General features: G+C 36.7%; 1 protein-coding gene across 1 annotated transcript; it reads right to left on the bottom strand.

Annotated features, from left to right (window-relative positions):
- Positions 1-7,964: 7,964 nt before the first annotated feature.
- On the bottom strand, positions 7,965-19,540 carry LOC112287104 (uncharacterized). The gene is made up of 23 exons (XM_073536432.2): positions 19,401-19,540; positions 18,574-18,700; positions 18,120-18,341; positions 17,830-17,943; positions 17,053-17,416; positions 16,783-16,838; positions 16,289-16,541; positions 16,050-16,105; positions 15,555-15,819; positions 15,096-15,277; positions 14,670-14,812; positions 14,288-14,389; positions 13,821-13,959; positions 13,497-13,583; positions 13,177-13,338; positions 12,643-12,951; positions 12,055-12,213; positions 11,736-11,938; positions 10,921-11,470; positions 10,252-10,470; positions 9,470-10,100; positions 8,900-9,328; positions 7,965-8,601 (listed from the first exon to the last, which is right to left on the bottom strand). Exons 2-23 carry the CDS (start codon positions 18,619-18,621, stop codon positions 8,441-8,443), a joined length of 4,854 nt encoding a protein of 1,617 aa, XP_073392533.1. The 5' UTR covers positions 18,622-18,700; positions 19,401-19,540; the 3' UTR covers positions 7,965-8,440.
- Positions 19,541-21,647: the final 2,107 nt, after the last annotated feature.

Raw genomic sequence — 21,647 nt, forward strand, 5'->3', positions numbered from 1 at the left:
TCCAAATATAGATTTTACTCTTGAAAGTGTAAGATGAACCTCTTCAAGTCGAGTTAAAATCTTTTCATAATCTTGTATATGATCAACAACATATTTTCCACACCCCCTTTCATCTAAAGTTTCATCTTTTTCTCCTTCTTTTCATCTTTTGATAGGAACATTATCTAAAAAAGGCATATTTTTTTCAAGAATGAAGTCTCTTAATACCTTGTCCATTTCATTCATCATATGTGCAACTGAGTTAGTAGCACCTTGTGGGAGAGTACACATTTTAAGTAATCTAAGTGGCGTTCTCATTGTTGTTAGATCTCTACTCTCATACGCAAGTTGAAATTGATCATAATCTGAATATAAATCACCCATTGAATAAATTGCCCTTCCCACAAACGCTTCTCCAAACTCATCTACTAAAAGTCCTATACCTACATTTCTTATAGTTATTGCATTCATTGGCTACATATCTTGAATAAAACATAACGATCCATTTTTCTTAAGCACTGTAAACCAACGACTAGAATATGGAGCAAAAGAAGGCTCCAAAATTTTCATTCACATCTTTTCTTTCAATAATTCCACCAATTTAGATAAATGTGTCATCGGCACAAGAATTGGCTTTAAGTTCCAAGGCACATGAGGTACTATAAAGATAACCATATGAGCAACAACATTAGGATCTACACATCCTATTTCACGAGACCTAAAGATAAATGATTTACCTTGTTTCATAAGCATTTTTTTAAAATATTCAATTTCTATTGGAAATAAAGAACCATCACATCCAATCTTCAATTCTTCAAAAGTCTCCTTTATAAATTGATGTCCAATCTTCTTTGGATCTCTTAAACTCTCTTCTTTTGATGCTTTTTCCATTTGCTCTTTAAAATCTTCTGGTAAAGGTCTGGCAATAGGTTTTACCTTTTTATCTACTGCTTTATATTTTGTCTCTACAATAACTTCTAATGCTTGAAAAGATTCAAGTATAGTATAAACCTCCTTCGAATGAATTTCCACAATCTTATCATTATCCCCTAACCCAATAGATGTAATTAATTCCAAAGAATCTTCCAATCCATTTTCTTCATAAACATCTAAAATCCTCTCATCATCTTCTAATGTCCCTAACTTGCGTAATTTCCTTTCAATACTATATGATCTTTTCTTTTCTTTTCTTTTAAAATCATCAACTTTCTTATACATAATATTTCCATTCTCCAAAATACTAATAAAATTCGCATCAAAGGCACCTACATCTTGCGAGAGTACCTCTTCTTTTGTACCTCTATAATCCCGCTTTATAGTAGTACTTCTCTAAAATCCTTAAATTCTTCAACAATCCTTGGCAATGGTTTCTCCCTCAATCTATCTTGATTTCGTTCATGATTAGGAGGTATTGTTAGAAATTGTACAACTTTCCTTCCATCTTCACTATGTATCCTTGCATAAGCAGAACCATCATCAAGTACTTTTATTTCTATCCGTAGTGCTGTAATATAAGGTTGTCCTAAAATCAATGGATAAGACATTGTATCTTGAACAAAGTGATATTATTCTATTACAACATCTCCAATCCAAATTTTGACATCTGGACAAGCTCCATATAATTCACCTCGTGTGTTATTAGCTACTCGTATTGTCCATCCATGTTCTATATCAATTGGCCATTTTTGCTTCTTATAAAGATCTTTAAAAATAAGATTTATTTCAAAACCATGGTCGACTAAAGCAACAATTGGTTCTTCTATATCTCCTACTTTCACCAATACTTCAGTAGTTGCTCTTCTCCAATGCTTTCAAGTATAATGGCTTGAAGCTTCCATTTCCTTATTACTATAATCTTTGAAATGTACTCATTAATATAAATCCATTCTTTTTATTTGTTGATTGCTTATAACCATTATCAACCACTTCTTCATCTTTATATAATCTTGCATCAATAGCATGACTCATTTCAGCTTCACCTATTAATTGCCTCTTTCGCTTAATGTTGTCAATGATAATATCATAAAACTCCTTCTTTGCAATTCCCAAAATTTCTTTCAATGTGAATTCTACCTTAATATTTAATACACGTTCTTCCAATATCCCTTTTAAATTTGTTGCCACTTCAATATGAAAAAGTAGCTTATAAGCAATTGATTTATCCTTATCTTTTATTTCTTTTGTTTTTTCTTCTAATGATGCTGAAGTATCTTTTATAGGCAATTCTTGTGAAGCTGCCTCACGAGCCTTGTCTCTTCAAATTTGCCTCTTAGAAGAATTTCCTTCTCTTGTATCATCAAAATTTCCTCATCTCTTTTCTTCCATCAAAGCTTTATGTTTGCTCTTAGCAATATATGCATGAACTGAAAGAGACTCAACACAATCTCCCAACCTGTTGCACCTCATATTCTAGCTGCAATCCTCAATAACGCTTCCCTAGGCATTTTTTCTTTTTGCATTGTAGAAATGGCAGAAGTCCAAAATTCATTAGTTTCTATACTTCCACCAAAGTCATCATCTATTCTAGCACCATAACTTGTACTCTCTCATGTTCCTATTCCATATTCTATTAAATAAGCTTGAATCAATGCTCTCATACCTCCTTTGCCAAAATTGATTTGAAGGAGATTCTCTGTATCATTTAATGCAATCTTTCCATCTTTCTAGTAAATAATTCCTTGCTGTACCATATTATTAAATTCATTGCAATCCTTTCTAGTATGTGAAGCGTCATCACACCAGATACATCTTTGTACATACCGTTGTTTTGAAATATTCTTCAAATTATTTGTAGAAGTATTTTCTTCAAGTCTTGTCAATTTGATTTGAAGATCTTGCATTCCATATATAATTTCTTCAATCTCTATATCTCCTTTCTTCAATAAAGATGTTAAAGGTTGAACAGTAGGTATTGTTGGTCGAATTGTATGTACTGGAATTTTAGGTGCTTGTGCTGCTTTTGAAATATTACTCCTATCCTTCCTACTTTCTCTTTTTGCAAGGAAACCTACTACATTTTCAATATTTTTCCACTTTATTGTCAATCCTCATCTTCTTCTTTTTCTTCAAGAAGCAACTCTAATTTTCCTTGTAATTCTCCATCACTAGCTTAAAGAAATAATTCAACCTTGTTTGGCTCTAATGTCAATTTTTCTACCTTTGATAATTGAGAATACTACCTTTCAAATTTCCTTAGTAGCTCTTTTGCTTGCAAATTCTTATTAGGCCGCTTAATCCATTTTAGAAATAATTTCTTAGTAACATGATCAGTATCCTCCAAGAAATATTCGTCTTTTAATGCATGTAAAAAAATCTCCCATGAATTTCCATAATGCTCCATAATTGATGTAATATGCTTTCTTATTTCCAGTATCATGGCAAGTCTAAATAATTCAACCATCTTCTTTTCAGAAATCCAATTTAATTCTATTTCTTGAACATAATATCTTAAATACTTTGAAATATCTCTTCCATCAAATTGATCAATTTTATTGACCACTATTTGCAATGCTTTGGTTGCTAAAGCTTCTTTGCGATCATTGCTTTGTTGTTGTTGAATAGATAATAATAACGCTTGAAACATACTAGCAACAAACGGATCCATGTACATACCTTGTCCTTCATAAGAAACCCCACTAGAAGCTCTACTTGAAGCTCCTCCCAAAGCTCCTTCAAAATTTTTATTCTCGTTCTCTATAAAATAAAAATGAAAATAAACAAATTCTAATACCTCCTACCTCAAGCGTTTTACATCGGGTTCACCACTTATGTCGTATTACATGCTATCTTGCTTGAGAACACACCTGGCGTCTAGTTGTAGAAGATAAAATAATGTTTTGCAAGTATCCAAGTAGTCTAGTGGGTTTCAACCATCTAAATACAAACTATTTCGGATTTCAATTTAAAAGCTTAATCCCAATACAAAGTGCTTAGAAACACTATTTTTAATAACTTTAAGATATTTTAAGCACAAATTCTTTTGTTATTTTTTAGTTTTATTTTATTTTATTTTTATTAGTATTATTTTTATTTTTTAATTTTTTTTTAATTTTTAATTTTTAAACTCTAATCCTAGTCAACGAGCTTCGGCAAGCTGTAATTCTCAATCTGATCATCCGATTGTTGTAAACCTTCTACTACTAGTGTCTTTATAAGTCTTCTAAATACTCAAGAAGTTTCAATCCAATCTAACTTATAGATTGTAAGAAAATGTCGTAAATCCACACTAATGTCCCTTGACCGCCACCTAAAAAGTTGATGACGAATCTTAACTTGCAATTTGTTCTTCTCCAACTGTTAATTCTCATTCAAACCTTATATATAGCTCCGCCTTTAAGTCCTCAACTTACTACATCAAAATTCATCTTATTCCAGTTGATAGATCTCCAGATATTACAAAAATCCTAAACAACCCCAATATGTCGACTTCTGATACTTCTTTACACTAATGATCAAATATCCTCTATCCGTACCATTAGATTAATACAAATTTTTGCATGCACTTGGCATACTCAACCATCTAGACATCTCTAAAATTTCAACTATAGATGTTTCTCCAATTTCACAAAATAGTCAAGAGTACTAGCCTTAATTTTATTGCAAAAAATCCAATTCACCAATATAAATATTAACTTTGAGCAACGATTGTAAAGTCCTTCCAAATCCTATGAAACCAAGTCTTACACCTTTCGAAGGAGCTTGAAGCTAGCTCTTCGATTTCAAAATCCCGATCTCCAAATGCCCTCTTTCTTTTCTTCTCTTTCTTTTTAACTCCATGAGGTCCCCTATTCTTCTGCCCTGGACTCGAAATTGGAACAGCAGACCGTGCTTCCATGGAATTCTCGCCTCTAAGAGGATCTTTCTACGGAAAGGACGTTTCTCTAAAATGGCATAGAGAATGGAATAGCTTGAAATGGAACTGAAGCCTCCATAATCGAGACCTCGTTGGGTTGCCCAACCGAGTCAGGTCTCATATTGGGTAAGAGGCCCATAACATGACTTGGATTGGATGTCCCCGTAATTGGGTCAAATTAGCCCTTTGCATCAGGCTCACCCGAATGTTGAATTGGTCTTTTTTCCTTTTGTCAACTCTTGGTAAGAACGGCTTGGATACATTCCACCCGATTTACAGGAATGTCTTTAGGATCTCGATTTATTTCTTCAATTTTTCCTTGGCTTTAGATCTGTTGATCTCAATTATTGAAATTGAACGGAGCATTACATTGTTGATAAGTATGCCCCGACTGCTTGCAATTCCCATACACTAGCATGTAATAGTCATTGGCTCTGGAATTGGAACATTCACTAGTATAATGACCAATCTGTTTGCAACAGAAACAACAAAGTGGTCTTCTTGCACCCCCATCAGGCATATTAGATGTCTCTACCAGTATATACCTATTAAGCTTGTTCCATGTAGAGTTAGAAAATAATTCTAGTTGTCCCATTGGTATGGAGGGTACTTGATTTGATGACACCAATGGAGCATATTGCTGATGTCACGTATGGTGGTATAGCTTGCAATGGGGTGACATTAACATTAATATTAGCACTGAAATTGGCCATTGTTTCTAACATCCAAGATGACTAAATATTAATAAAATCTTTTTTATTTATATTTTTACCATATAGTCGTATTACAATACGACACCACTATTTATAGAAATTATTCTTAAAAATATATATATTTATATATATATATCAATATTTATCTAAATAAAGAGAATTAGATAGAAGTATGTAAATTTGATAATATTTTGTAAAGAAGTTTCTTTGAAGCTTTATACATACAAATTTGACTTCTTAAGTATTTATAAGTCGTTGATAGGTTGAAAACTTATCAAATAAGCTGGTTACATGTTCCACCTCTTTACCACTTCCTTCACAAGTTGGCAACATATCATACATATTGGCCATGTGGCACATATGTTGGAAATTTGACTTTCAAATTAAACATGTATTCTACAAGTTAGAAACGTGTCGGACAACTAATAGAATGTCAACCATAGTTCCTTAATTAGATAGTATATATAGAGTCAAAAGGCAAGGCCTTCTTCATTCTTATTAAGTCATTTTTTACTTCTAGTCTAGTTTCAAGAATATATGGTTTTTTTGTCTTTTACAATAGATATTCTAGTTTTTTCTTGAATATACATATTTACTTATTTCTTTTATATCATCTTTTTTTAAGATACATTACACTTATTTAATTACATTCTTCAAGTTCTTTTCCTTAAAATCAATGTTGTTTTTATATTTCAATTTGATAGAATATTTATAGGAGCATCTCAAATATTATTTGAATTCTTAATTACTGCAACTACCTTAGATGTTGAAATTGTTAGAGAAGTTGGAGAACTAATATAAGGAAATTAATTAAAAGGTCCTTTTTAACCTTATGAATATCATGTTATATTGCATAGAGCCAATTTTAAAGGCAAAACAATAGCCAACAAAGTATTGACTTACTACTCAAAAAATTATTTTTATTTCCTATATGTACATATTATTTCATTATTCTTTATTGATGCAATCAATTGTTATATATCTTTTAATAGTCATGAAGGTCAAAATATTTAATTCACCATTTGAGCAATAATTTATATGAAACTATAGAGGAGTTGCAACAAGATAAGACATAGATTAAGTACAAATATTGAGACAAATTTTTAAGTTAGTGTAATTTTAATATGTAAATATACATATTATATTAATAAAGTAGAAAATTAATTTTTAATTATTGAATATACCTATATATATATATATATATATATATATATATATAAAATACAAAAATTATTTATCTTTTAATTTTTATACTAGCACTTCTATGGCTCAAAAAAATTAAATGAAAATAATAATTGTATGTAGGATTCTATTTACTACAAAAGATCTTAAATAAAACTTAAGAATTTAATGTTGATTTATAAAATATATTAATACAGAATGAGATTAAATCATAAATACAAATTATTCTTGTAGCCATTTATTTAATAATTATCTAATATGTGTGTATAAAACTGTAAATAATTTTATACTTTTAAATTAGAATTTGATACTTTTAACAATTTGAATTTGATACTTTTAACAATTTGAATTACTTTTAAATATAAAATTCTAATATAATTTTTTATTTCTAAAATAATTGGTAAAAATTAAAAGCTATAGAAAATATATTAGGATTTGTTAAGTTAAAAACAATCATTATTAAGTTGAAAGCCAGATAAAACTTATTTTGAAAATTAGAATATTTTTAAATTGATCTATATATTATTTAATAAAAAAAATAACATCATTAGCTTTTGAAAAATAAAACATGTCTAATTTAGAAATTTTATCACAAACACAATAAATCCGTATTTGTAATATTTTACTATACAATGTTATAAAAAATAAATTCAAGTAGATATAGAAAAAATATAAAATTATCTTGTTGTGTAAAAATACATTCAATATTTCATCTGATATAATAAATTTTTATCACTTAAAAAGTACACGTTTTTATCATAAATTTGTAAATATTTTTTAAAAAATATGATGATTGATCCTTATTTTGTTATTAATTTTTTTTATTGAAGTATAATTTAATGTAATTATAAAAAAACTAAACTTCTTTTTTTAATTATAATTTTGAATTCGAGATTTTTTTAAATTGATAATTTTTTACAATAATAGGTTGTTTCAAAGAAAAATCAAATTCTTACACAAGTGAATCATTTTTTGGAAATGTGGAGTACATCAACACTGCGTTTGTAATTAAAAATGCACCAATGTACAAATGTAATTACTAATGCACTAATGTAATTTAAATCGTATGCAATTTATGAGTGCCCGATGAAGGATATAAAGAAGAGTTAATGCACAGAGCTGAGGTATAAAAGTAGAATCAGTAGAGAGCCCTTGTACAAGCATGGGCTAATACTACCATATAGTGATAACATGCACAAATTAAATGCATCGGAGTAAATAATACTTCTAGAAGACAATTATACAATTGGGAAAGTAACAAATGTCAATTCGAATTAGTTCCAAGAATTCCACTTTCTACTAGTGTGTAACGGGGTGTACCGTTTTCAAATAATCACAACCCTCATTCGCAAAGAATAATCTTAAACTTCATTCCCAGAACTTTCCCCGAAGAAGCCTTTACACTCCCGGACCACATTCAGTGATCCACGCAATATGTGTCTACATTACATTTAGATAAGGATCTGAAATCTATCTATCAAAAGATTAATAGTAATCCTCGTTTCGATTCCAGTCCAGAGTAAACCTAGAAATTTGCAGCTAGAAACTGCAAGTCAAGTGTTTTCTGATACAAGTGGCACCCAAAATGAAATATACAAGTTACCAAGTTCTTCAATATGGATACCAGAAACTCTTCCAACAGAAAATTCTCCTTGTATCGAGACAGAAGGTGTTGATATGTGTATGTTGGGATACTCATGAGAATTTAGAAATTTCAAGAGGGCGCAGAGGTTGCAAGAGATTTTTGCACCAAAGCAAGCACCTGGCTAGCTAAATTCTCGGAGTATCGTGAGATGAAGTTCTCCATATCCACGGAAGACAGTACTGAATCTATGGACGCTCCACTGGCCCTCCATGACTGCCGGCCATTGTCCCCTGCAAACATGCGTATCAGTGAGTACTGAAAGCATTAGCAAAGGTACAGGTGGGGAAGCTAGTTGTATACGGATTTATCAAATACGCAGCCCCAGTCCATGTGCAATAAGCTCTTACAAGTTTGATCCGAATTAATAGCAGGAAAATCCAGGAAATCGTTCAAAACATGGCAGTTGGACACTTGTCCAGTGAAGAACAAGATGACCATGGATTTGGCGAACATACACATTCAGTCAAATTAAAAACAATAACGCATAATGTTTCTGAGCAGTACATGAACATTCTACACAGGTCTCACCGTAGTCAGTGCTTTTGTGGAAGGAAAAGTCGCAAATCGTAGCATTGTCGGGTGACTTTAAGCCATCTGAAGAACCTGAAGGAAAAGAACAAGCTGACACTTTATCTGCAAGTTTCTGGATCACTTGTAGAGTGACTGGTGCCAACCTTTGATAAGCTTGGCCAGAACGCACTACATCCGGTGGCAGACTTGACGTTGGAATATTTACAGAATCAAGTCTAGATCCAGTCGGGTTACTTTGGTAGCAGAACGAATAAACCTCGTCAAAAAGAACGGAAGCCTTGCTTGCTGCATCCATTAGTTCCTTCAGGGCTTTCTGGTAGTCCTCCACAGGGCGTGGTAATGCTTTCATTGTGGACCTTCTTGTATTGTAGGTTTCCCAATGTGACGAATGACAAGGTTCTGTGTCACTTCGGATTGCAACTTCACCTGATTCACACAGTAGTCAAGGAGGCAGCAAAAGATTATGTTACCAGAGAGGACTCTGAATTCTTCAACACAAATTAGAGAACAGAAAGACAGTGCTTATCGAAAAAGGAACAGACGGTTAGAATTTTCAAGAAATTGTACCTGTCGATGAAGGAGAATCCCTTTTCTCGTCACATGGTTTGTCCTCAGATTGGAAGTCACGGTCACAGGTCGCTCCCATCAATGGACAGCCATGTTCGCCAACAACACCGTCTACAGCTTGGTAACATATGGTATCCCCGGAATTTTGAAGTTCAGCGACGGTAGGCGCAGTTGGAACTTCATACTTTACTGACTTAAGGAGATCGTTAGATGCGTTACCCAGCTTGGAAATCCCAAAGATCGACTCATCTTGGATCCGACTCTGTTGTGCTTCACGTCTTAATCTATAAATCGATTGCTCACTGCAGTCAAAAACCATTTTTTCTAAAGCTTCGTCTTGCAACTTCGGGGAAAGTGAAGATGGAGCTGGAGCTGGAGATGGTATTGGAGTCCTAGATTTGAACTTCAGAGAAAGACGTTCGCTTCTTTCGTGCTTCAATTGAGGACTTCTAGACGCCAAAAGATCTGGCATCTGTAAGGACCCTTCCCCGTGCAAGTGTTCTGATCTTTCCTGTGCACCTTTCTTTGCACCGCTCCTGTCTGCCTGTACTGCATGGCTCGTTGGCCAAGAATCTTCGTCATTCAACTTGACTAGTGATTCATTCTTGAGCTGAACTTCAGTGATGTCCACCTGTTGCAAGATCACATGTTAGATAGAGAACGAACCGGAATTCCATTGGAGCAAATCAAAGAAGATCAAAACACTTATTATCGACGTATCTCAAGATTGGACGCAATGAAAGATCCGACACTTCGATGATGCAGCATGCCGGAGTCATCACCTCTTCTTCGTGCAATCTGAGCCGTTCTTCCTTAGAAATAGATTTCTTCTCTAAGAATAATTCAGAGACAACACTGTCTTCCAACAATGCGTCAACATTTCTTCCATTTTCTTCTCCGTTTTCAGCAGGGGAAGAGGGGAAAGAAGTCGATCTTGGTAGTTTAGGGTTCGACTGTGCAAAAAACCGGGCAGAAAAGCTCCTTCTGACGGATCCTTCGACCTATTCAAAGAAAGAGGGTTATCAACGTTTCGGAGTACGTCCAATGAAACGATGTTAAATAGGAAGCTTATCTCCATACAAGCTCTTACGACTTGCTATACGGGATTACACAACTGTGGAACAGCTGAACAGATTTATGGCAGAACAATGTTTGTCAGATCTTAATTTTAAAACACAAGATACTCAAACACCGGCGCATACTTGGCGTCGCAATAATTTTACCATTTAGATCACAGGAATGATTTTTAGGAAAAACTCTTACATCCAACAGAGTGCGTCCCATCATTTAGCACCTCACATTCAGAACGGGTATAGAAAGATAAACATTTAGGTGATAGCTTTAGCAAACTAAGTGCCGCACAACAAGACCTGAAAAATTCAAGATAGTCATAAAGCTTGTCAACACAGTTAAATAGAAGAAACTGCTGAAAACAAGGTAAGGTTGCTGACCTTAGGATCTGATGCTAGCTTGTAGAAGTGGGCACTGAAAAGATCCCGGCACGGACTGAAAGAATCATCCTCAACAATTTCATCTTCTTCACTTTCGAAGGACAACTTCCCACTGTCTTCCCTGGCTAATCTTTTCTCGTCTCCAAAATTTTCACCATTTGTTTTAGGTATGTCCGATGGACTCATAGGGGCTAAATGAAAATCTTCCATCGCCTCATTTTTGTCTTTTGAGGACACCTTAAACAAAGTCCTCTCCCCACTTTGGACTTCTACACCGGCAGATCCAGGTGTATAATAAACAATATCTTCCGCTTCACTGGCACGTTTGAAGTCAGCAGTCTCTCCTTCGTCATTTGAGGGGCCAACCTTCGCATCACCAGTTGCTTCACTCTTGTGGTTTCCCGCTACAACACGCAAAGGGGATTTGCGTTGTGTAGTTTGGGGATGTGTCTGAGCACCATGAGGAAGCGCGACTATTTTGGGACTGATATCGTCGAAATCTGAGTCATCCAAGAATACAGTATGAACTGAAGTCCAGTGAGTTTCCTTCCTGTATCCAAAAGGCAATGAAATTTTAGATCTTCGTAGATACGTCTTGATAATTTCAAATCCACACAGAACTCTAGTCTAGAAGTTCTCAATGTATTTGTCTTCTAATTGGCGTTGAGGTTGGTGCAAGTATCCAAACTCAATCGCTGTTTGGATTTAGCTACAATGAAGTTGAAAATCTTATGCCCTAATGTGCATAAATAAAGTCCACAGATAACATAATCACAAAATCATGAAACTAATTAGCAAAGTAGACCGTGACTTACCTGGGGACTAAACTGGGACTAGAGGTTGGACTACTCGGAAGCTGAGAGGCTGTACTTTCAGGAGTGCTGTCTGAATCTGCTACACTTACTCCTTCGACGGAAAATCGTCTCTTAGCTCCAAATCCACTTGGGCGTATTGTTGCTGGCGGGGTGGATTCTTCCATGAATTCAGAGAACAACTTGTATCCATCACGACCTAGACGCTGTTATGGTGATTCTTAGAGTTAGAATGAATCGCGAGCAGAGACATGAAGTTCTTCTAATTCAAACATGATCTTGCTAATGCTAAAATAAGACGAAACTGTAGGTTGCTTAGTACCTCTGTCCATCTGGACTGCAGTGCCTTATTTTTATTCTCGGTTGTATTCGGCTCCTCACCTCCAGAAGGAGGAGCTTCATCACGTGCAATTTTCGCTTGTGCCCATGGAGGTAGCCTTGACACGCTGAACTTAAAAGCTGCGGGAGTCACTTCTCCAACCTGAGAACCAAGTCAAGAGCCATGACGTGAGCCACCAACGTCGGGAGAAATCCAGCATAACGCTAATCAATCTCCACCTGTGAGGAACTAAACAAACAGATGCATATTCTTTTCACATACATCCGAATGATTGCGTTATTTGGTGTTAACCACGGTATCGACACTGTCCACGCAAGCCTCCCTTAGAAGACTGGGTTTGGAAGAAAAGGAAACCAAGAGCCGTTGCCTACACAATGAGTCTGACACTACAATCTTTTTTCCCACCACAGCGCAAGGTGAATAGGTGCTCTGAACCAAGTTAGACTTTAAAGATACGTCCAGAAAGAAATTGTCGCAATCCTAGTGATAACAATATTCAAGCATAGTTACACCTAAGATTTCCGGTGTATATTAACCAAGCTGAATACAGCAAGTTGAGCAAGCTCATACCGCTGATCCTTCCGTCTCTTTACATGGAGTGCCCGCATTGTGACGCTTCTTTCCATCTGGATCAGCTTGATTTTCTTCAAGATCAGGACATACGTTCTCATTAGTCCGATCCAAAGCTTCTCCTTTCATTTGGTGGACGCGTGGTATCTTTGCAGCTCTGGGGATGTCTTTGATATTGGATCGAGGCACGGATGATTTAAGCGTTTTAAGAGGTGGTCGAGGGTCAGTTACAACGCTGCAACGTTTACGCATGACCCGTGAAAGATTAATAGGCAGCCGCCACACGAAGATGCAGCTATCACCACTTACCTGAAATTAATTTCCATGTTTCAGCATTCCAATTAATTCAAAGTTGATATCCTTACCATCGTATTTTGACTAACATTAGCAGAGATATACAACTTAATCTCCAATTTTCTTATAAACTCGACGTGTCCAAATAGCTGATTAGAACATCTAGCTCATAACTATCCGTGCTACTGCACTACATATGCATGATGCAAAAGTTCCAGTCTGCTAATTTAAAATACTTACAGAAATGAGACGCCGACAATCGGGAAGGAATGTTACTCCAGTTATCACTTCTGCATGACCTGAAGCTTCAGCTAAAGGCTCTCCAGTTATGAAGTTATAGATGCGCATACATCTATCCGAGTGCGAGCAGACCACGTAAACCCCACTTGGATCCATCCGCACCTACATCCCACAAGTATTTAAAACACAACAAGGATTTCTTCCAAGACACATGCAGCGTTTCTACTACAGCAAAATTTAAGATTCAATCCAGATTCGTAACTACTGATCAGTCGAGAGCAGACTTCCAAATAACTTTTTACTCAAACATTGCAGTGTACCTTGATAGGTTCTCCAACGTCACCTTCCGGTTTGAAGCATCGCACGGGCTTACCAGTTGCTAGGCTCAGGATGTTAAGTTTCTTTTCCTGCATCCCCAGCAGACAACAACATGAGGGGCTATGCATTGGTACTAAAATAAATGATCAGAGAAGTGGCACGGCATCGAGCACAGAAATTTCATGTAGGAACATTATTAGCTATACAATTTTAAGTTATCTCTTTGGTTTGCCGCAATTTTAAGGATAAATTAGAACGCGTTATACAAATGAACCTGAGTAACACAACCAACACAACCTCGACCGACAAATATAAAACAGTATAACCTGGCCAACGGTGACGACGAGCTTATCAGAAGCATCTATGTCCATGTCGTAGATAGTGCCTCGTGTGGCGATTTCCTGATGGTAGCGCGAGGCCTTGCATCCCGACTTTGTCATTGCAACATCTCGAAACACAACTGACCTGTAAGACAATCACAAAAATAAAAAACGTGAATATGGGCAAATTTTCGAACTTTCAAGATCTATTAGGAAGTTACGCAGCGCATAATGCATATACCTTTCAGTAGGATTACATTACTTGCCAAAAAGTATTGCCCATTCATAAAAAATAAAAAAAAAAAAAAAAAAAAAAAAAAGTAACAAAATATTCGAGGAATTCAATTTGTCGGAATCAGCGCCGTCATATAGAAAAATCAACGGGTTCAAACATAGGGCATGATACATTCAAAACAGATTACAAGGAGAATTTCTGTTTGAATTCAACTCATTCTGAATAATCGTTCACTTACTTATCGGCGCTGCAGCTTAAAAGTTTCGACCCGTTGCAAGCGAATCTGACTGTAGTGATAGACGACGTATGATCATCCAAGGTCTCAACCACATCATAGTATCTACAATCGTTCACGACAAGAAACCCGTCAGGAAAAGGCTCCCAAATCGCAGGTTTTATTGCGCAAGCCAAAAGAGCTGCTGGACAACTTTAAAGGAATCACTCGATTAGCACGAAGTAAATGCCCCACTAGAACACTCATGTAGTTGTTCTATCCAGCATTTTCATGTATCACCATAATAAGTTGTTCGCTGGAAACTGTATAAAAACCACTTTCCATCAAATGATACTTTTAAGAATAGAGTTTCTGAGGACGCGTGACGTAATGACATGAAAGTCACCTGTTAACATCATAGACATGAATAAGTCGGTCACGCCCTCCAGAGGCCAGCAAAGAATTAGATGTGAGAGCTGTGTCGCAAGGATTGTTCTCATTGACAATAGTGGTATAGGCCAAAGATAGGATTTCGGCATCATGCGCTTCCTGTAAAATTCGATGATGTAAACATCTTAAGGCATAAGCTACCATAAATTCCACATAAAAGTTACAACGAAATGCCAGTTATCTAAATTTAAAAAAATGACCAGTAACAGTTATTGACAGATTATTTAGGGCTAGCGAATTGCAAGAGAGGGCAGTCATACAGAAAGAAGAAAGAAATATTCTACCCAATAGCTCAAGTTCAGAACAGGGGGAACTATAATCCACGTCAAAACCCTGTTGTCACAGGAATTATCTAAGAATACAGTACCGTAGCCGTATATACCTGAAAACTGTGAAGAAGCAGACTATTAAGGTCAAAAATGCGAAGATTTCCACTGCTGTCACCAGCTGCCAGATGATTCCCATCAGGGCTCACAGTAATGGACCGAAATCCAACGCTTGTATCAACTGCTTCTTCACCTGCACCAGAAGTAGAAAGCCTTCCCTTGAGCTCTCCCGAAGTATCTGCCGTCAAAACAATACAAAAAAAAACAAAAATCACATTAAAGTCTAGCAGGTTACACATTGAAAACTGGCGACGCATTAGAAACAGGAATGGGGCGATAGCAACGAGTCACTTAAGGAAATACAAAGCACAAGTCATGAACGCAAACGGAAATTCAAGCGTAACTACAGGAGCAATCATACATAAAAACGCTCATCACAAGCCATAATTGTTTTCGGGAACATAGATATGTAGCCATGTCACATATAATACGAGCTGAGAGTGCTGGTGCGAAACCTATGTAGAGAACTCCTAAAATATCCTTGTTGTACACATTTTGTGGGCGTGCATTGTCACTTGATGAGTGGATAGGAGAAGCTTCAGATGTGTCATCATGACCAAGATCGAGGTGCCACAGTCGAATAGATCCGTCGGCTGAACAAGTTGCGAAGGATTCCCCACGGGGCACACTATTTACACATGTTGAATGAAACCGGTCAGGTAAGCTCACTACATCCCAAATGCAGGAACTGTGGGGAAGAAAGGTGCGGTATCTCCCAATCTGGACATGCCTCACAACATAATGTAATCAATACGTAATTTACAAGATACATCCAGTCTGGATTGGAGTCCTGGGCAGTTAAAATCAAATGAAAACCGTTGAGACATATGCCTTGTTCTGAGCTCCAATATCTTTTAACGAGGTTTACAATTAAATTTATTCACAGCGATTGATTGCACTGACCAATATCATAGCTAGAGCAAAAGTGATACACTTGGTTAGAAAGTGACCTTTGAGTAGCTCCGAACATCCCACACGTACAAGCTATGATCGGCATAGATAACAGCTGCAAGCCAAACGAATTGGTAAACATTTGGAATGAGAAATACAGCAGGGATCAATCAATCCATGTCTTCTGACCAAGTTAACCATCAAGCTAAACACTACTCGCTTAAGACTAATTAATCGAATGCGTACGTGAAAAGATAACTGCTATAACCTGTTTTCTCAACGTGAGCGAAAGTCTTACCAATATTTTGGCCTTGCTGGAGATAACTGCACGCAATTGCATCTGGAAACCTTATGCCATCTGTTACGCGATTACCCACAGCCAAGTAGGCACCCACGTTGGCGTCTGTGAGGCCATGATAGCCATGGGGTGCAGGCCGAGGAAGAGTGGAAGAATATTCGAGACTACCTTGCAAGAAAATCCGAACTATACCATCGCTACATGCACAAGCTACATAACCCTCCGACGCTGCCAATGCATACGCTTGTCGCACCTGCTCACAGAAAATCATGTCATTTTAAGGCATCATGCGGCTGTTTGCACATACAATTAACGAACCACAAACCGACGGGCCATCAACTCAACCAGAAGTATTCTTACTAATCAAACTAAAGAATGACGTCATATGGCTACATTCAGCAGAGAGTATTTGTGTACTGTGAAAGCAATTTGAAAGGTAAACCAAGCCAATACAATTCATAATATTTTCACATTCAAGAACCGTTCCAATTCACCTGTAAATCAACCCACTTTTCAATAGCCGACCCAGAATGAAGAAGACAAAGAACACCTGCACAAGTGCAACACACATTTCAATGCCAGTCAGACACTCCTCAAATTATCCCATCTGCCTACGTATGCTGTACACGCAAGCACGTGCAAAAGAAGAAAGGACGATTCTTAGGTACTCTAAGACCGTCAACCACAAGGAGCTATACAATAATAGTGACCCCAACCACAAAAACTGAAACATACAATGGTCTCTACAAGAGAGGTTCTATTACCAGAAGATGTCAACGCATAAATAGGTTGATTTGCAGGAGCTCCGGCATTCTGTTCTCTTGAAGTGGCTGGGGATGACAGAGAGACAAATATGCTCTCCTTCTGACTGCCCAGTTTAACAGGCCTTCCATCCATGCCAGGATTGGTAGTCATACCAGATGACGATCTTGCTCGAGGACCACCGATAGTCCATTGCTTGAGGTGTTTCGCCCCACCGGACACGAAATAGCTGCCATCTGTGGCGAACTGCACAGTAGACGCTACCAAGGAACCGGACGCTGCTCGGGTTTTCATGAGCAGAGTTCCACTTTTCCAATCCCAGAGACACATGTATCCATCATGTGGCAGACCAAGTGATATCAAGTGCTTACCTACAACACGCAACACAATAACAAAAGAGCGTCAGAAACCGGGGCTTCAAAACTTAAGCAGGGCTTCCAAGTGAGAAACTAGAATAATAAGAGTACAGGGATCACCACCCAGTTATACCAAAAGCAAAGCAATCATTTCTAGCAGAGATAGAAATGCATCCAATTGCTCATGCATGTGTTGATATATATCGGGAATCGGATTACGTTTAAGCATGACAAGAGAGCTAGGATGCAGGTTCGGAAAAATGGAAAAAAGGAAAGAAAGATTAAAAGGGCCTTTTCGCAGCAACAACTGATCGTGGCCGAACTAGAAAGAAAATTTGCAAAATGAACGATAGCGCTAGCCAGCAGATTATTCTTAACCAGCTCAATCCAGTACATATGTAAAACCTATGGTTCTCGGTTAACCTTACCATTTGGAGAAAATTGTACACATGAGACTCCGTACTTGTGTGTCTTCATTTCAACAATGCACGTGAGAGTGGCGACTTCCCAAACCAGAACAGCCGGTTGGTGCCCTGACTGTTGTTGGACAAACAAGCATTTTATAAGATTGTGAGTCATCAATGTATCGGGAGCGGGGCAATTGATAGAGCCGCAAACAGCATCCTAGTTCCCATTACTGGAAAATTAAAAAACTGGTACACCGACATGAAAGCTGAGATATAAGTTGGGAGCATCGTTTACAAAGACATCACCTCTCCAGCAGCAATGAATTTTCCTCCATGGCTTGAGAATGCGACACAAGAAAAAGGTTTGGGGTTCCCGTGTGCTGTGAGGAAACGGGTCTGACAGTTCGTCCTTGCATTGTATACAACTATTACACAACCAGCAATGTATGCTAGCTCTTCATTCACACCGTTGCATGCTAACCCATTTGGGTTTGCTGTTGTCAAGCCAATGACTCGTTCTAATTCAAGCTGCAGAAATTCGTACCGGACATTAAAATGCTGACTACATCAAATTCCCAATCAGGTCTGTAGGGAAGCCCAAGATCTTGTAATGCGCGAACACTAGGACCCGAGTGCTCAATCACAACTGTTGAAGACGCTATGAGAATAGCCACTGTGCAGGAGGATGGGACACGTATAATTGTGCTCGCAAGGGTACCGCAAAAAAATTCAAAATCAAGATAGTATTGGTTAAAAGAACCTTCCCACAGCCATCTGGCTTCCTCTGTTTTCGCCTGACGAGCCTCATATTGGTTGCAGTACAGTGCGTGCTTGTATAATTAGGGTGAGCTAGGGCTGATGTCCCAAGTCATTCTCACTCTGTTGCCCTGTAAAAAGTCAAATCATCTTAACTCTGCGAAAATGACAATGCACTCCTTGAGCAGTAGTGCATGCGATCTCACTAAGCTAGAGTCACGCAGTTGGTGGGGAGAAGTACAGTAGAGACGGCGCAGAAATTCACACCAACTACAGATAACTATCTCCTGTTCTCAGCTCAATTCACATGTCCAAGAGAAAATTCCATAGACATCTGCTCATGAGAAACCTGAATACTGTTTGCACGTAATTAGACTGAGACGTCCTTCTTGAAAGAAACGCGTCGGACCAGGAGGAACATAAATACAGGGAAGAAGCTTTTCAGAAAAGACATTCTCAATCAATTGATGAAACCGATCGAAAACTTGTCCTTCTTGGCAGAAATGGATCATAGAATCGGAGACTCTTACTCCCGACAACACCCTTCGAAACATCCTCACAACCTCCTCGGAACATTGAAAACTAATCAACCACTCGGCGACACTGCTCTATTACTATCACAACTGCATTGAACCTCACCTCCTCGAGAACACACTGTGATGCAGAACCATTCCATCAACCCCCCTAGAATCCACCAATCCGACATTGAACGGACAAGGAGACGACAGAAGGCAACAAAGACGAAGACAATGCGAGGACGAGAACGCAAACCATATCACAAGCCCCCCTTGCCGACTCACCGACCGCCCGAAGGAAGAGAAGGAAACGTACCGGTCACGAGGAGCAGCAACGAGATGGGCGAAGTCAGAGACAGAGAACGGCATTTGAAGATACAGAGCAGCAGCAGCACCTGGCGAGAGGAGGGAATGGAGCCCCCACAGCTTCAAAATTGATATGGAACGAAGCGAGGAGGAAGAGGGAGGAAGAGGAGACCCGATCAAATGCAAGGCTGGGGAATTCAAATGCCGAAATTGGAGGGAGAGAGGGGAGGGACCTTTTCCACTCAAAACGGTCTCCAGTGCTTCTCAGCCCCGGGCGTTGCTTTCCCCTGACCACGGCACCCTCCATTGTCAGACCCGTACCCACACGTGATCAACGTCATTCGGGAACGCCGTTCCCCTCCCCTGCCCCTCATTAATTGTCGTCACAACCAATAAAATAAAATAAAACAACATATATGTTTCTATTTCTATTTATATATATATATATATATAGTGTGGGTGGCCGAAGCTTTGTCAATGCAATTTTCAAACCCCGCACTGGGTACCTCCGAAATTGCTCCCCCCTCTCTCTCTTTAAGGAAATTCTTGTGTCTTCTCAATCCTAGTCTTCTTCTTCTACCATGAATTTTCCCATTTTTCTTTCAATCTTTGTGTTGTAGAATGGATTTAGGATGTGAAGTATTGGTTGTATTTCTTTCTTATTAAAACCACCTTGGTTGTAAAGTGATTACTAAAAATGATGTCATTTCCACTTGTTGTTCTTTTATCAATAGTAACGTGGGTATAAACCCTCAAATGGTTTTGTTGTCGTTCTGAATACATGGCTTCTCAGTTATTATTATTCTTATATTGTTTTTGTAAGTCTTCATCAAAAGCACGATATTTATTTTTAAGGATCAAAACTAACATATAAGAATCAGGAAAACAAAAAAAAACAAAACAAAACAAAACAAAAATGATTCTATTCACATAATAAGTACACAAAAACAATATTTATTAAGTTTTAAGAGAACTTTTTTGTTGTTGGTTACAGGTTGCCTTTACTTCTTACAGAATTGATTGTCTTTGCTTTACATAAGCATTTTTTTACTATTTTTTTTTTCAGATCAACATGCAATTCTAATTTAAAAACAATACAAAGTGATTTGATTGAATCATTGAATTAGAGTGCCTCTAAATTTAAGAGAAGAAAACTATAAATTGAAGACATGAAATTTTATCAAATTTGTAAATTCTCTTACAAAGTCATAAAACAACTCTTCACAAACTTCGGAAAAAAAAAATTATTGGAAGTTATGAAGAAATATTTGTATCATAAACACAAAGACCTACAATATATAAAAAATAATGCTTTTGGTAATACTAATCAATTCTCAATTTTCAATTCTTCTCAATTCTCATGCATGTTGTGACTGACCAACTATGCTATCTCTCACTTTGGTCACTTTAGCCATAAATAAAATAAAAATAAAACTTAAAAATAGGTTTTATATCAGTGCACCACGTTCAGGAGAAAGATTTTCTCACAATGTCAATTTTGTTAATTTCTTAAACATAAAATTTAAAATAAAATACTAAAAATTGGTCATGAATTCTTATTATATGGGTATTATGATAGTAATAAAGATATAGTTGCAACCAGCAGCATTCATATTTAGAATAAAAATTAAATGATCTATAAGTACAAAAACCTTGGTTTGTAGAATATCAAAGATGAGAGGAAACTGAAAAAGTCAAAGTGGTCATTTTATTTCTTTACTTTCCATTGTTCCAGTTTACATTTGAAGCAATATGCTTTGAAAAAATACAAATATTTAAAATCACAATCATGTGAAAAGAAAAAAAAAATTAAAATAAAATCTCTATCACACAAGTTTATATTACAACATTCATTTATAAGACAATGTGGATTTGTACATCCTTTTGTTATTATTATTATTATTATTATTATTCTTTTCTCATTATTTTTGTCTTGCATATATATATATATATGTATATATATAAAGGGGAATGATAAAGCAACCCAAATTTTTACTAAAGTGATCCACCCATCATCACAATTTTGTACATGGATAATACAAATCTTCTTCATCATTAAGACAATTATCTACATTTGGATAAACAAAATTATTATTTTGGATATAATTTCCAACAATTCTCAATAGTTTTCAATGGCTAGTAATAATATCTTTCTATTGGTCTTTCCCTACTTACCCTATACGTATGTGTATACTCAATTTACTTCTTCATGTGATTCTAGTATATGTTCTTTTCCAGATTGCCTGTAGTGGACAAA

The sequence above is a fragment of the Physcomitrium patens genome, chromosome 9 (assembly GCF_059467195.1).
Source record: "Physcomitrium patens ecotype Gransden chromosome 9, ASM5946719v1, whole genome shotgun sequence".
Lineage (NCBI taxonomy): Eukaryota > Viridiplantae > Streptophyta > Bryopsida > Funariales > Funariaceae > Physcomitrium > Physcomitrium patens.

What these genes read in the sequence shown, in the direction of transcription:
- LOC112287104 (XM_073536432.2), bottom strand. Translation starts at nt 18,621, where the DNA reads ATGAGGCTCGTCAGGCGAAAACAGAGGAAGCCAGATGGCTGTGGGAAG. An exon ending in AGCCAGATGGCTGTGGGAAG is followed by an intron (nt 18,342 to 18,573) that starts GTTCTTTTAACC and finishes GAATTTCTGCAG; the next exon opens with CTTGAATTAGAACGAGTCAT. An exon ending in AGTCCCAGTTTAGTCCCCAG is followed by an intron (nt 11,471 to 11,735) that starts GTAAGTCACGGT and finishes TTTTGGATACAG; the next exon opens with GAAGGAAACTCACTGGACTT.